This window comes from Gasterosteus aculeatus, chromosome 2 (assembly GCF_964276395.1).
Source record: "Gasterosteus aculeatus chromosome 2, fGasAcu3.hap1.1, whole genome shotgun sequence".
Classification (NCBI taxonomy): Eukaryota; Metazoa; Chordata; class Actinopteri; order Perciformes; family Gasterosteidae; genus Gasterosteus; species Gasterosteus aculeatus.
In genome coordinates, this window is record NC_135689.1 from 1,145,059 (window position 1) to 1,159,391 (window position 14,333).

At 45.4% G+C, this 14,333-nt stretch overlaps 3 protein-coding genes across 4 annotated transcripts in view; all 3 read left to right on the top strand.

The window, feature by feature from the left end:
* LOC144383559 (mitochondrial carnitine/acylcarnitine carrier protein) overlaps positions 1 to 676 on the top strand; it is a 5,775-nt gene extending 5,099 nt beyond the window's left edge. For both annotated transcript variants that reach the window (XM_078081563.1, XM_078081558.1), the window contains one exon: positions 1 to 676. This exon is cut by the window's left edge. The gene's annotated coding sequence lies outside the window, so the exon portion shown is untranslated.
* Positions 677 to 1,044: 368 nt separating this feature from the next.
* On the top strand, positions 1,045 to 6,417 carry tafazzin (tafazzin, phospholipid-lysophospholipid transacylase). Its single transcript, XM_078081575.1, has 11 exons — positions 1,045 to 1,215; positions 2,135 to 2,285; positions 2,390 to 2,518; positions 2,587 to 2,632; positions 2,704 to 2,789; positions 2,867 to 2,947; positions 3,425 to 3,466; positions 3,545 to 3,607; positions 3,923 to 3,975; positions 4,070 to 4,147; positions 4,925 to 6,417. Exons 2-11 carry the CDS (start codon positions 2,177 to 2,179, stop codon positions 5,024 to 5,026), a joined length of 789 nt encoding a protein of 262 aa, XP_077937701.1. The 5' UTR covers positions 1,045 to 1,215; positions 2,135 to 2,176; the 3' UTR covers positions 5,027 to 6,417.
* A 193-nt stretch (positions 6,418 to 6,610) lies between these two features.
* atp6ap1a (ATPase H+ transporting accessory protein 1a) lies at positions 6,611 to 13,391 on the top strand. Its single transcript, XM_040193260.2, has 11 exons — positions 6,611 to 7,148; positions 8,519 to 8,645; positions 9,025 to 9,099; positions 10,114 to 10,307; positions 10,808 to 10,848; positions 11,094 to 11,179; positions 11,482 to 11,631; positions 11,822 to 11,979; positions 12,082 to 12,132; positions 12,233 to 12,470; positions 12,560 to 13,391. The coding sequence occupies exons 1-11, from the start codon at positions 7,018 to 7,020 to the stop codon at positions 12,767 to 12,769; spliced, it is 1,461 nt and encodes a 486-aa protein (XP_040049194.2). The 5' UTR covers positions 6,611 to 7,017; the 3' UTR covers positions 12,770 to 13,391.
* Positions 13,392 to 14,333: the final 942 nt, after the last annotated feature.

Consider the following 14,333-nt stretch of genomic DNA (forward strand, 5'->3'; position numbering starts at 1 on the left):
CAGAGTGGACCAGGATGGACCAGTCTGGACCAGTGTGGACCAGCGTGGACCAGGATGGACCAGTCTGGACCAGTGTGGACCAGAGTGGACCAGTCTGGACCAGGATGGACCAGTGTAGACCAGGATGGACCAGTCTGGACCAATTGTGGACCAGGATGGACCAGTGTAGACCAGCGTGGACCAGGATGGACCAGTGTTTTCATGAGCAGCTAGTCTGAACTAGCTGCTCATGAAAATCAAGCTCAGATTATGCTGAATTATTGTATTCTTACATTTTATTTGACATTTAACTTAAATAAATGATACATTTGTTCTCCTTTGTGATCGAGAGTTAACAGTAACTGTTAGTAAAAGGGACAACGTGAACGCACACTTGTGAATATATCATTTTGACATTCTGTATATATGATTTGAACCTTTAATCTCTTTTATTTGTGATATTTGTAAAGTGTCATGTTATGAATTTAGTACCATTTAAGGTGTTTCATGTGTTTAATGTGCTATGGAGAAAGTAATCTAAATATATTTATTCTGGGTGTTTGGTCTCCTTTATAAGAGTTATAAAGGGTTTAAACAAAGTTTTTAATTTGCTATTTGTAATGTGTGTGTCCGCGGTTAAACCCAAGAGTCACAGTGGGTTTATTATTATACTATTAAAGCACAATTCAAATAGTTACACATTGCTTTGAAAATTCTGTTCCGTCTTAAAAGCAGATTTAACAATTCACTATTTCCAGTATTTCTTTCCATGTTGCACATTCTTTTATATTATATTACATTACATGTAATTTACATGCATACTACACTACCTATTTTTGGTCGAGTTTAAACTCTATTTATTATTACACTTCTAGGTTTGTTTTGATGTATTCATATATCTATTTTTCAGTTCAGCAGCTTTCATCTTGGTAGTTTTGCTGGGTAGTCGTGTGGAAAACAAAGATTATTATTATCATGAACATGTTAAGAATTTAAAAGTAGCTCTGCGCACGTGTAGAGTTACGACACGTGACTCAAGTGAAATAAAAACTAAAATCATTGTTCATGAAGTTGGAATCTTTTAAAAACAAGTCGGAAAACCAACTGTCGACCTCTCGTGAACATTTTCACGCTGAAACGTGCGTCTTCCCCGAAAGAAACCACAATACCCACAACTCAGCGCGCGGCTGCCACTTCCGGGTTGGTGACCAGCAGGCGCCTGCTAGCGGGACAGAGGTGAGGGAGACGTCTGATCTGGTGATGTTTTCTTTGTTTCTCAAGTTGTTAAAGTCTTCCGACGTGATGCCGAAGGTCTCGCGGGACCTCACGCCACGTCATGCGAATGTTTAGGAGCGAAAAGGACGTTTTTATGACATCAAAGCACTGAGATTTATTGTCATGAATGAAAATGAACGTTATATAAGTTAACTGTTAATGTAACGTAAGTTGAAGAATTGGTGCCGGGAAGATACAAAGAAAAACTACCCTTTAATTTACTAGTTTATGAGTTGTTCTTTTCGTAAAGGCGTTTCTGTCTCTCAGAGCTGAACGTGTCAGTGAAACTTAAGATAGCAGCTAGCTAGCAGGCTAACGTCAGCCAGCTAGCAGGCTAACGTCAGCCAGCTAGCAGGCTAACGTCAGCTAGCCCCTGAACGTCATGACCTCACAAGTACGAGCTATGACCTCAGCGAGTACTTACAGGTACTTGTACTTCACATGAGTACTTCCGTTTTCGGCTGCTCTGTACTCTCACTACGTCCCAGCGGTATTTGTTGTACTTTTCTCTTCTTTTTTCAAAAAAGGCCATTTAGTAAAATGTATTCTTTTGGACACTTTCATTCTGATACTTTTGTACTTTGTACTAGTTTAAAACCAAACTTATTCAGGACAGTATATTTATATTCCATTATTGGTATTTTGATTTGAATACAACATGCAAGTACACATTTAAAGTAGAAAATAGAATTATGTTCACGTAACATCTAGACACAACAATTAGACATAAAAAGTCACCGCACAGCAACATAAATAGTGGTAAGACCAGGAAGTTGAGACGAACTACTGCACCACCCACAATGCACCTCTTCATTCTGCAGCTCCCTAAACCAGCCTCACCTGGGTCGATGGACCCCTAAAAGTCTCTGTGTTGTTCCAGGTTTACTCGTGTGTGTTGATGTAGTGTTCGTGGAGCGCTGTGATGCCCCTGGAGGTCAAATGGCCGTTCCCACAATGCCCTGCTTTGGCGTGGAGGATCTCCAGCTCACTGATCATGGGGATGGTGGGCTCCTATTCCTACTTCTGGACTAGTAAGTTCTGTAACGGATCTTGCGATAAACTGGAGGAGTGAGTGGAGTACATTCTGTGTTCTACAAGTAGTTTTACTTTTATAACGCTCCCTCCCGACCTCCAGAGTACATGAACTACTTGACGGTCCACAACCACGAGGTTCTGTTGGACCTGATTGACCGGCGGCCCTCGGACACGCCCCTCATCACTCTGTCCAATCACCAGTCCTGCATGGACGACCCGCACATCTGGGGTAAGAGGCAGACGCACCTTCTGAAATCACATGGCAGAGCGGCGACATTAACCCGGTGTTTGCTGCAGGTGTGCTGAAGTTCCGGCAGCTGTGGACCTTCAACAAGATGCGCTGGTGAGTTTCTGTCCAGTAAACCTCGTGGTTTTTGTTCTGCTGGTTGATTTCCTCCCTCTGTGACCGCGCAGGACCCCGGCAGCGTCGGACATCTGCTTCACCAAAGAGCTGCACTCCAGGTTCTTCAGCCGGGGGAAGTGTGTCCCGGTCTGCAGAGGCGAGTCTCTTTCGCGTTATTTAAATCTCCCTCTGACTCGATCTCGCCGTCTGAAGTTGTGTTTTGTGGACCTGCAGGCGACGGCGTTTACCAGAAAGGCATGGACTTCATTGTGGAGAAGCTGAACAGAGGAGAATGGGTGCATATTTTTCCTGAAGGTATTCCAGTCCTCCTCCTCACACGGCAGCAGCTTCTGCAGCAGGTGGATTTAGTTTGGTGCTGTGGAAATAAACCTTGGTTGACTTATTCTCTGTTAGGTCACCCATTGGTTTGTTGATGTCTTGATGCCTCGAGTTTGGGCAATTTAACCATCGTCATTCTTGCAAGACCTGTCAATCAGCGTGTAGCCCCGCCCTAAAGCGTCCCCTGCTTTATGGTCTGTTTGACTCTAAATGGACCATCATTTACTGAATGAACATCATCTGTATTGAAGAAGACTTGAAACTAGAGACTGAGACCATAAACTCATGTTTACAACGTTTACTGAGGGAATAAATCAAGAGTCATTTTCTCAGACGTGTTGCCCCCTGCTGGTCACTGCAGAGAATGCCGCTTGAACACATTGACCTCTGACTTCACTTTAAAGAACCCGAGGTGTCCTGTAAGACCTTCCTCTCTCCTTCCTCATGTAACAGGCAAAGTGAACATGACCGAGGAGTCCCTGCGGCTGAAGTGGGGTGAGTACACTTGCTTCTGCTCAACACGAGCATCGCAGAGTTGAGATGAACGTACAATGACCGTTTGTTGGGTTTCAGGCGTGGGCCGGCTGATAGCCGAGTGCTCCCTCAATCCCGTCATCCTGCCCCTGTGGCATGTGGGTGAGTACGGCGACGCGGTGGCGTGTTGCTGCTGTGTCGTCCCTCTGCTTTAAAGATTGAGAGAGAAAGAGGGAACGAAAAATGCCCTGTTTATGTTGGACTTGATCTTTTGTTATAGTGGAAGTAAAGCTGCTCGGCATGACGAGGCCTATGGTAGAAACGCGTTCTTTATTTAAAGCATTCCATCAGTTCTGGGGGATCTGTTTGTATGTGGCGTTAAAGGATCTTTGTAAAGAGACTCGTCTTGTTATTATGGTGTGGATGTCCTTGGAGTTGGTGTCTAAATAAGCGAATATTCCTTCACTGCTCGTTAAGGTCTGAACGACGTTCTGCCCAACGTGACGCCCTACATTCCTCGGACCGGCAAGGTGGGAACCTCAAGAACCTCACGCCAGCTTCTCATGGGATCTGTCATTAATGCTTTAATTGAAAGGCTTTTGTTTCTTCTTTTGGTCCCTGCAGAGGATCACGGTCCTGGTGGGGAAACCGTTCAGCATGAAAGAGCTGGTTGAATCCCTCCGAGCAGAAAACAAGAGCCAGGTGAGACCAGATCGCACCAAAGAGGTACCCGTTAGGTCACGTTAGGTACCCGTAAGGTCACATGGCGTCACACAGTGACGCATCTAGAGACTCGAGTAGAGACTCGAGCTGCTTCAGTTCAAATAAAGAGGTCCAGCCTTTATTTGACGTTTCATGTATAAACGGAAAAACCTTTTTGTGATAATAAAGCATCTTCTCTGGGGCACAAATTCTGTTCCTCAAATGTGAATTTCTTCTTAAGTGATTTCTTGAACGTTTGGGTCTTTTGGTTATTGGATAACAAGCTGGACTCCAAATAGATTAAAATAACCGTAGGTTTCTATTTAAGTTTATTTAGTGACAAATGAATGTGAAATGAACTGACTTTCAGCTAAATACCAATGAATAAAGCCTGAGGACCCCACTGACTCTGCCCCCTCATCCTGCACCCCATCTTGCACTTGTTTATCTGCTGATGTTTATTTTATTGTTGTTTATAGAGTTTTCCTACTTGTTTGGAGTGTGTTAATAATGTGGAGAAAATGGCTTCATTCCTTCAAGGTGTTTTTGTTCAACCAGAAATCCCCAAAACCAACAATGTTAAAAGGAAACATGAGGAAAAGGAAGTTCTCTTATTTCAGAAGCAGAAACCAGCAAATATTTGGCTTTTATTTTGCTCAAAAAAATGAATAGAACTGCATCGTCAACTACGACAAGAACTTTTGAGAAAGTTTGATCTACTCGGCTCCACTGGTGTTCCAGAACTTCAAGAACCCGTCTCTAAACCTTTGCTTTCAGCTGGAGATGAGGAAGACCTTGACCGACTTCATCCAGGAGGAGTTCCGGAGCCTGAAGGCTCAGGCCGAGGCCCTCCACGGTCAGATCCAGACCACGTCCTGACTCCAGACTGCGTCCTGGGTCCAGACTGCATGCTGGTGGCAAAGCTCCAAGCCGATGATGATTTAGTTTCTCTTCCTCTTCTCTACTTACAAGCATGTTTTGCGGTTCTCATCAAACCGATGGCGTCGGCGGCGGACGAGTCCTCGCGGCACGACGTACGTTTGACCCTAACGAGCAGCGCCGACCCAGGAAGTAGTTTGTCCTTTTAATTTAGCCGGGTGGTAATCAAGGACGCGCACGTCGGAGCCGGAGTCGCTCAGCTGCATTTCATGTTATTTTACACCTTTTACCCGCCGTGTTCTCTCCCTCACAGCGAGGTTAAACCCACGTGATCTGCGCTTGCTGCTCCGTGGCGCCGCCTGTGGCGACAAGCGGAAGCTGCAGCGGTGTCTTTTGGATCTCACCTGGGATGCAAACGGTACCTCGTTGGGCGAAATAGATTTAGCCTTTTAGAGCTGGATCAGTTTAACGCTCGTGGAGCAGCTGCTTTTATCAGAAATACAGCAAAAGAGAAACATCTGTTTACACTGCAGCCTAATAAACTCAGGAGGTTTTTAACAAAGAAATCAGTCGATAATCAGCCTTTTTTTCCCACCGTGCCATAAACCGTCTTGACTTCATGCTGCACACGGTGATATTAAAAAAACCTGTTCATAATGTTTCACAATAAAAGCCCTGTGTGTCGCCACATGAACACTTTAGAATTAGCAGAGCGATAAAAGTACAAACGGTAACGGTAATGCTGTATTGTTTCCTGTCAGGAAGTCTATTCAAAATGAAGCGATAGCCTTACGGAACCGTTTCTTCTTTCATCTCCTCGCCGGTGTGATTCCTCGCAGCCTTAACCCAACTGACAGGACGGGGGGGGCGGGGCTTTGTGTGATGTCACCCGGTCATTAATCAGGCTGATTACAATCGTCATTACTTGAGGATTAACAAAGCCAGGAGCGTTCTGCTGAATCTGGCGGCGCTCACGACAGTAAGCGCGTGCTGCTCGGTGCACAAACACATGGAGGGATTTTAGGTGCGTGACTTGTAACCTAAAGAAGGGAATCCGCACCCCACTGTCAACGTTTACAGCGGTTTGGCACATAAACATGCAGAATAAATGATTGTTCGGATGCTACTAATGGTTGATCAGCACCATGTTTTACCTCTTTTCTCCTACATCATCACCTCCAGATTGTGCGCCGCATGAAGTTTCCAATCATTTCTTTTCTCAGATGAAGTATTAAACCGTTAAGTTTTCTTTGGAGCTCAGAATGCCACAATGTTAAAGATGTACAGAGATCGCAGGCTTTCACAACGGGGGAAAGAATCCGTGGCTGTTTTACAAATACTGTGATTGACACTCTTTCCTACGCCAATAAATATTCTTTTCTAAATTTTAATTTTGTGTCGTGACGCTTAAGTCTCCAATAATGTTGTTGCCGCATGATTTTTAAAAATGTAGTTTAATAGAAGTATTATATCCTATTTGGAAATACTCATGTAAAGTACAGCAGAGTAGTTCTTGCAGTATGTACAGTACCTGCCTAATAGTTAATAGTATAACGCATATTTACCTCTGAATTCTTGTGAAGAAGTACTTGATGTTGTTGACTTTCCTTGAGTAAAAATACATTCACATTAGCATCAAAATATAGCTAAGGTAGATAACGGAGAACCGACACTGAGGAATATCTATAATCATGAATAATTATTAATGCATTAATGATTTCATCCCTTTATTGGTGCAGCTGATGAACGTGCAGCTCAACCCATGACATCATAGCTTGATGACGTTTAGTTGACATTTTAATTAATAGTTAAAAGTACGATTTTGGCTTCAAATCTAATGTCCTGTATTTAAAACTCACCTCAATAAAAGTATATAAACATTTTATATTGCAATTTGACGCTGCAGTGAGAACGGAGGCAGAGGAGCGTCTTCACGTGACGTCATCACGTGAGCGCCCTCCGACGTCAACCGCTGTCAGAGACTCTGAAAGATGGAGGCGACTGCGACGCTTCACCTCGGCGGCATCCTCGCGCGAATGGCCGTTTTCCTGCTCTTGGTGAACGCGTTGGGCTCGGTGTCCTGCGACGAGCAGGTGCCGCTCCTCCTGTGGACGAGTGACGGGTGAGTCCCGCGGCATTTTATCGGCTTTACCGTCTCTGAGAAGAGGTTCTAACGGTTACCTTTAAGCTAGCGCTAACGGCTAACGGCATCGGTTGGCGTCGTTAGCATTGACCGCTAACGTTGGATGCTAGAATCCAATTTAAATGCGGACTCAACTGTCGTTCAAAGGTTGTTTTTTTATAATAGTGAATATGTATTTCCCTGTTACCCTCGTGAATGGCAGGTGCAATATTCCTGGTCACGTGACTAGGCGGGTGACGTGACTGTTTGACGGGTGAGCAGTCACGTGATTGGGTTCATTCATTTAATCACAAATAACCGTTAAGTCATCCACACGAACCCGAGGCTGTTATTATATAGATATCTAAGAGGGACCTGAGTGGTAAGGACAGCATAAGATAGATAGATAGATAGATAGATAGATTGATACTTTATTGATTCCTCAAGAGGGAAATTTTGGTATCACAGCAGCATGTACAGGGAAGAAAATATAATAAAAAGATACACATTATATACAATATATTAAGAGAAATATTAAATAAAATAAACTGAAACAAAAGAATAACCTTCCAAAAGAGACAATAATAATAGAAGAAGAAAGAGCAGCAACATCACAGCAGTACAGGGTTGTTATTGTCATTATTTAGCCAGGGATGATGTATTGTAGAGTGTTATTGCACTGGGCAGGAATGATCTCCTGTATCGGTCCTTGTGACGGCGGAGCTGAAGGAGTCTGTTGGAGAACGTGCTCCGCTGTCCCTGTAGCAGGTGGTCAGGATTATCCAACATGGATAACAGTTTCTTCAGTGACCTCCCCTCCAACACCTTTTCCAAGCCGTCCTGTTTGCAGCCAATGATGGAGCCGGCCTTCTTAACAAGTTTGTTAATTCTGTTGGTGTCAAGCAGCTAAATACAATTTAAAAAAAAAAGAATAACTCAAATACAAATCCATAAATGTTCATGAAGCTAACATAAGAATGGATAAAAGATGGAGCAATTGAGAAGTGCTCAAGTTCTACTTTCACACAGTAGAAACATTGAAATTAGAAGTACATTAATACAAGTATATATGAAATATACATGAAATATAATTGAAATTAAAGGGGTGCTTCTGTGTATGCATGTGCAAATGTTTACGACTCAAACTACAAAACAATTTGAGCTACTTTGACGTTATTGAAGTATTCTATGCTTTTTGTTCTAAATATGGACTTTTTACTGTACTACATTTCAAATGTTTTGAACTGTGTTTTTCAAAGATGATCAGATACTTGGTGTTGCATAATAAATGACTTCTTTTTACAATTGTGTAAGATTCTTACATGTTTGGACAAATCGTTGCAGCTGCATGTGATTTGAATCCCCTCCAGGATCTCGTCACCGACTCAGCCTCCTCCTGCAGCCGGTCACATCATCGGGCAGCAGCAGCTCACCTCCTACCTGGAGAAGGCCCTGAATGAGGGGCCACGAAACGTGGTGCTTTTCCTCCAGGACAAGGTACACACGCATGTTTACACTGCTTTACTTCAGCTATACTGGATTTAATGCATCATTTGATGGATGGAACAAAAAGCAACTACCGTGTCATCCTGTCAACGATTGATTCATTTTAGTATTGGGGTTATTAACAATTCATCTTAATAATCTTAATATTTTTTGTTCTTAATAGTTTGAAACTAATCCTGTTGACATTCTAAATCGATATCTGAATCCTGCATAGAGGTTTTTTGCGTGTTTGTCCATCGTGGTGAAACGTTGTTTCAGGTAAAAATCAAGCTACAAATAATGAGTCTTATGATTGAAGAATTCTTTGTCTGAAATGATATTTGTGTGTTTTCTAGTTTCTTGGGGCACATTGTTTGTTTCTCTTCATCAGATGAGCATCGAGGACTTCACCATGTATGGAGGCGCTTTTGGAAACAAGCAGGACACGGCCTTCCCCAACCTGGAGGTCAGGAGGAATGAACTGCGTCCGTCACTTTAAATAGGTCGTCCACGTGATCGCGTAGATCAGAGTTTTTATTTGGTGCAGAGGAGGGAGGGAGGGAGAGGGGGGGGGGGACTAGGAGAAAAGGTGATGTCGTGATGTGACGAGTCTTGGCCAATCAGCGCTGAGATCTCTACAGCGTCTTCGTTTCCCTCCAACTTTTACCCAAATCAACACTTTCTTGCTAGATCTGCCGGCTTTCCAAACCCTCTCGGCAAAGTGTGTACCCTCTCATATGCAAATGAGGCGATGACGTCATTTAGTGGCGGCTCGATCGCAGCTCCTGCTAACCCGCGTGTCCATGTGTCCTCGGGCAGGACACAGCGTTGCTCCCGTGGCTGCGGTGTGAGCTTTCCTGATGTCATCAGGGGGCGAATGAAGGCATGAAGCACTTTGAGTGGACTAGCAAAGCGCTGCACAAGTGCATTCCATGTAGCGTTCACCATAACGTCAGTCCACGGACCCATGAGCGATGCCATTAGGACCGTGTTGAATTGAATTTTTGAATTTTATTTATATTCGAACATGTATAAAAGGGAAAAAAATGTTACAAAAAATCGAACAACAAAGAGCTAAGACACAACAGAAAAAATAACTGTGGGAAGAAGCATGACACTTATTTGATGTCCCGCCCCTTTTCAACTGCTCTTCAGCCTGTCCCCACACAGAATACTACATAATACACCTACATACCACGCATACACAAAAACAAACATACACCACATGCATATCCCTGCAAACACACCTATAACATGTGTGTGTGTGTGTATATATTTATATACATACTTACACTAAGAATAATAATATGTGTCCTCCTACAGTCTGTGGTCCGTCTTTTATCCGTCTCCGTTGGTTCTCGCCGTAGTAAACAGAAGACGAACTCATCGCTTCAGCAGCGAGCGTGTTCGATTCATGTATAACATCTGTGCGGCCCGTCACATGTCACGGACCAGATGTTCTGTGCCTCTCGTTCCGCAGGGGGCTCTGATGTCCTCGTCCTCCCGTCTGGTCTTACCCGCCGTGTCCTGGCCCGCCTCCAATGCAGTGATTGGCCAGCTGCAGGACCAATTGGAGACCTCTCCCCTGTACATGGACCCTGAGACGCTGAGTCAGCTGAGACTCAACGCGTCCTCGCCCGCCCTGCTGGTGTTCAGGCTGCCGTACGGCCTCGGGTAGGAACGCTGGCCTGCACAGCCGGTCTCACGTTGGGACACGAAGACCTGGTGTCTCATGACCAGGCTTCAAGCAGTCGGCCCCCGAGACGGTTTCTCAATGTTTTGCATCTAAACTAAACGGTGTATTTGTGGGATGAAAGGAGGATAAGAGATGATTATGAGTTCAATCTGTTCGATATCATCCTTTGAATGGAATCAACTACACCAACAATGAATTATTTCACAATAACGTTGACGTGTAATGCAGAACCTCTGAAGGATGTCACATTAAATACTAACAGGGAGAACTGAGACAAAGCATGAAGGTCAGAGGCGTTTGGTCTCCAAGCTCTCAGATGCTGCTGTTTGAATCGAGCCTCTGAGAAGTTGCCGCTTTGTCAGGTGGAGAGTTTACTGTAAAACAGGAGACGGGTGGAGGTGCTGCTCCGCCTGAGCTCCACCCGTTAGTCCACCTCTTTATAATTCCTCTCGCTTCTTCTTTTCATCACGTCTCACAGAGCCGATCTGATGTCTGCAAAAGAGATTCTCAGTGGAAACGGTGAGTCTCATTTATTACGTCTTTCATTGTCTCTTCATCTGTAACTTCTTTTGTAGAAAAATGCAATATTTAAGATAAACATCTGTAAACATTGTACATTAAAAAACACAACATTTAAGATCCACGCATCTCTATTATTTTATGTAAATAGATATAAAAGTGCTAATAGAGCAAGCTATAATGGATACAATAAATGCACATCTGTACGTCGTGATGCAAAAAAACAGGAGACCGTTGTTTTTCAGATGAGGTCATAGGTCAGGTGTTGAGCACCATGAGGGCCCAGGCCGTCCCGTACACGGCCATCTACACGGCGCTGCAGCCCTCCAGGGTGAGTCCACCACACCAGCGTCGAGCACCGCCATAACTCTCAGCTTGTCCCCTTTCCGATGGTCAGTAAACGCATCGTGTGAGACAGTGGCTCAAAGGGAAGTTTAGAAGTTTTTTTATTGAACAGTCATGTGACCATAAATCAGAGGAACTGAAGGATGGAATTGGTTCGATGAATAAAGGAAGTAGAGTTTGCTAACATAACACAACCTTTCTGCACAAGAGACGTGCTGTCCTCTTCTGGTCCCGATGGTTCCAAATCCCAGACAGGAAACCCTCCTAACTGCTTCCTGTTCTCCACAGGAGGCGGCGTCCCTCTCCATGGAGGCCGGCCTCGGGGGAGGACGCTCCCTCCTGCAGGCCCGGGGGGGCTACCGGGAGCGGGAGAGGGAGCGCGAGAGGCAGCGCAGGATCAAGGAGAAGGCCGGCGTCTACGCACCGGTGGAGTTTAAGGTGGGGGGGCCCAACATTTACTACTTAGGTGTGTGTGTGTGTGTGTGTGTCACCGTTTCCTGCTTTGAATGAAAGTGAAGTCGTGTTTTAAGGTAATTCTGCTCGCGGGAGGATTAACGCGCTTTTGCTTTTGGTGGTTTCGTGGGATCTGAGAACGACACACAATAATGGCGGCTTCATTCCCCCCCAGGAGGGGGAGGACACCTGCATCCTGCTGTGGGCCAAAGGCCTGTCGGTCAGCATCCTGCGGAGCGGCCGCTGGGAGGAGCACGACCTCACCCCGTCGACCTTCGGGGAGGGCGTCAGCCCACAGCTCCACGGGTCCAGCTGCGACAAAAGCAAATCCAAGTGGGTCGTCACCGAGGCGCCCCCCCCCTCCGATTTTTCAGATTTATTCCAACAACTACATTCGGCTTCTTTTACAACATCTCATTTGTGCTTCTATTTCAGATTGGTTCTTAATTATGAGAACGTCCTCGGCCACCGCAGCTTCAAACTGATGTGAGTGTTCATGGAAACGCGCACACACACACACACACACACACACACACACCGCTTGTGTCTCTCGTCCGTCTCTCGTCACGCGTGATGTTTGTTCCAGCTTTGCGATGAGCCAGCGTCGCTACCAGGTGTCGGCTCGCCGCTGGTTCACGCTGGACGCCGTGGAGCTGGAGTACGACCGCACCACGGCCCGGTTCAACGGCAGCAGGAAGGTTTACGCCCCCGCCGAGTACTCGTACCGCTGCGAGTCCGTCACCAACTTCCGCTGGCCCCAGCTGGTCCCGCGCTCCCTCAACGATCCAGCCAACCAGTGGAGGGTCTCCTTCCAGGACTTCCAGGTGAGAAGATCCATCAGGTCTCCACTTTTCATTCATAGATGGCCTCAAATTGGCAAGAGCTACTTAGCTTAGCTCAGCATAATCCACAGATCCAGGGCTTCAACGTGAGCGGCAGCGAGTTCTCCTACGCCAGCGACTGCGCCGGCTTCTTCTCCGCTGGCATCTGGATGGGTCTGATGACCAGCCTGCTGCTGGTGCTGGTGCTGACCTACGGCCTCCACATGATCATGCAGCTCCACACCATGGACCGCTTCGACGACCCCAAAGGGCCGGCCATCTCCGTGCCCCAGACCGAGTAACCACCCCCCCGGTGGTCTGTGGTTGGGCTTCAGTAGGGGATCAGTCATCAGTTTATACTTTAACGTGGTTGAACAACAGTTATCTTCTGACCTAAAACAGTCTTCAGCTTCACATTCAGCTCTAATTCCAACGAAGATGGAGGCTCAAAAAACATTTGTAAAAGTGTCTCGTAGATTATCGTCTGGTTATCAGTGTAAACGTGTGAGGTTGATCTGTGGAGATGAAGAATCAGAAATGTGTTTTTGAGATTCTACTTCTTCAGAATCATACGTGTTGTTAAAGAACATTGTTCCCCATGAAGGTTTTACAGTTGTACATAAAGGGACAAAGTTATCGTAGGGAAATCCTATTATGAGAAGTTATTTATTGGTAAAACTTGTGTGTGTTTACGGTTGTTTGTGTGTAGAGTGAAATAAAGGGATCAGTTCTGTGTAGAGAATAAAACGAGGAGCACTAAACTACGACATTTAACATGTTTATGGTTTCCATGATTAATGCACTGAATCATGCTCAATGTCAATTATCCTTTTACTGTCTTTATTTATTTGGATGCTCTATAGTGAATATTGATGGTGTTGTGCTGCTGCTGTGACCCCAATAAAAACATCCGTGGAAATTAAATGATCTTTTTTCATTTATTTAGCCTTTCGCTTCAAAAAAAAATATTAGATCGAAAACGGTAAAAAAAAAAAGTTAAATAATATTTGGTCAATAAATGTTATTAATAATGTCTTGTGAGTGGCGCAGTATGACCTGGACACGCCTTAACGGAGCTTCACACCCACCTCCGTGTCCTGAATGGACTCATTAGCTGCAGCTACGGCCTCCTGATGCTGCTCCTGGGGGGGTGACAGGTGTGAAACAGCAGCTGGGTGCCGTCGTGTCCTCCAGATGTTGTCTAGGAAGATGTTAATTGACCCGCTGATGAAGTCTGCCGTCAGCTGGGAAGGTCTGTGACATTGAGGAAGTGGGCGGAGCTTGTTTCTACATATTTAACACAGAATAACTGATAATAAAACCCTCATTAAACACCTTCAAACCAGAGACAACAAACACACACACACACACAGACAACCACACACACACAGACAACCACACACACACAGCGGTTAGGCTGATCATACTGCCTTGGCGGACCGCCTAGTGAATGTCACCTTGTACCAAGGTGTGTGTGTGTGTGTGTGTGTGTGTAGGTGTGTGTGTGTGTGTGTGTGTGTGTGTGTGTGTGTGTGTGCGCGTGCGTAGGTGTGTGTGTGTTGTTCTGGGGGAGTTCGTCCACTTTGAGGCCAAAGATTTGAAGGTCAAAGCAAAGTCATCACTGACTGGAATGAAGCTTCTCATCATGACGCCTCTTCTACCTGCAGGTCCTTCTCCTTATATCGTCCCCTCCATGTCCTCCCCAGTATGTCCTCCCCAGCATGTCCTGCCCACAGAGGACTCGTTGTGTGTTAACCAGCAGAGGGCAGCACAGGGTCGTTGATGCCACCAGGACGGCGTCTCTCACCTTCCGTTCATCTACTCTGAAGAACTCCAGAAGGTCTCCAGCTTCCAGCAGGGGCCTCT

Coding starts and splice junctions, on each gene's coding strand:
- tafazzin (XM_078081575.1), top strand. CDS start 2,177: ATGCCCCTGGAGGTCAAATGGCCGTTCCCACAATGCCCTGCTTTGGCG. Junction 2,286..2,389: donor CTATTCCTACTTCTGGACTA/GTAAGTTCTGTA, acceptor CCCGACCTCCAG/AGTACATGAACTACTTGACG. Junction 3,608..3,922: donor CCTGCCCCTGTGGCATGTGG/GTGAGTACGGCG, acceptor CTGCTCGTTAAG/GTCTGAACGACGTTCTGCCC.
- atp6ap1a (XM_040193260.2), top strand. CDS start 7,018: ATGGAGGCGACTGCGACGCTTCACCTCGGCGGCATCCTCGCGCGAATG. Junction 7,149..8,518: donor CTCCTGTGGACGAGTGACGG/GTGAGTCCCGCG, acceptor AATCCCCTCCAG/GATCTCGTCACCGACTCAGC. Junction 9,100..10,113: donor CGGCCTTCCCCAACCTGGAG/GTCAGGAGGAAT, acceptor CTCGTTCCGCAG/GGGGCTCTGATGTCCTCGTC.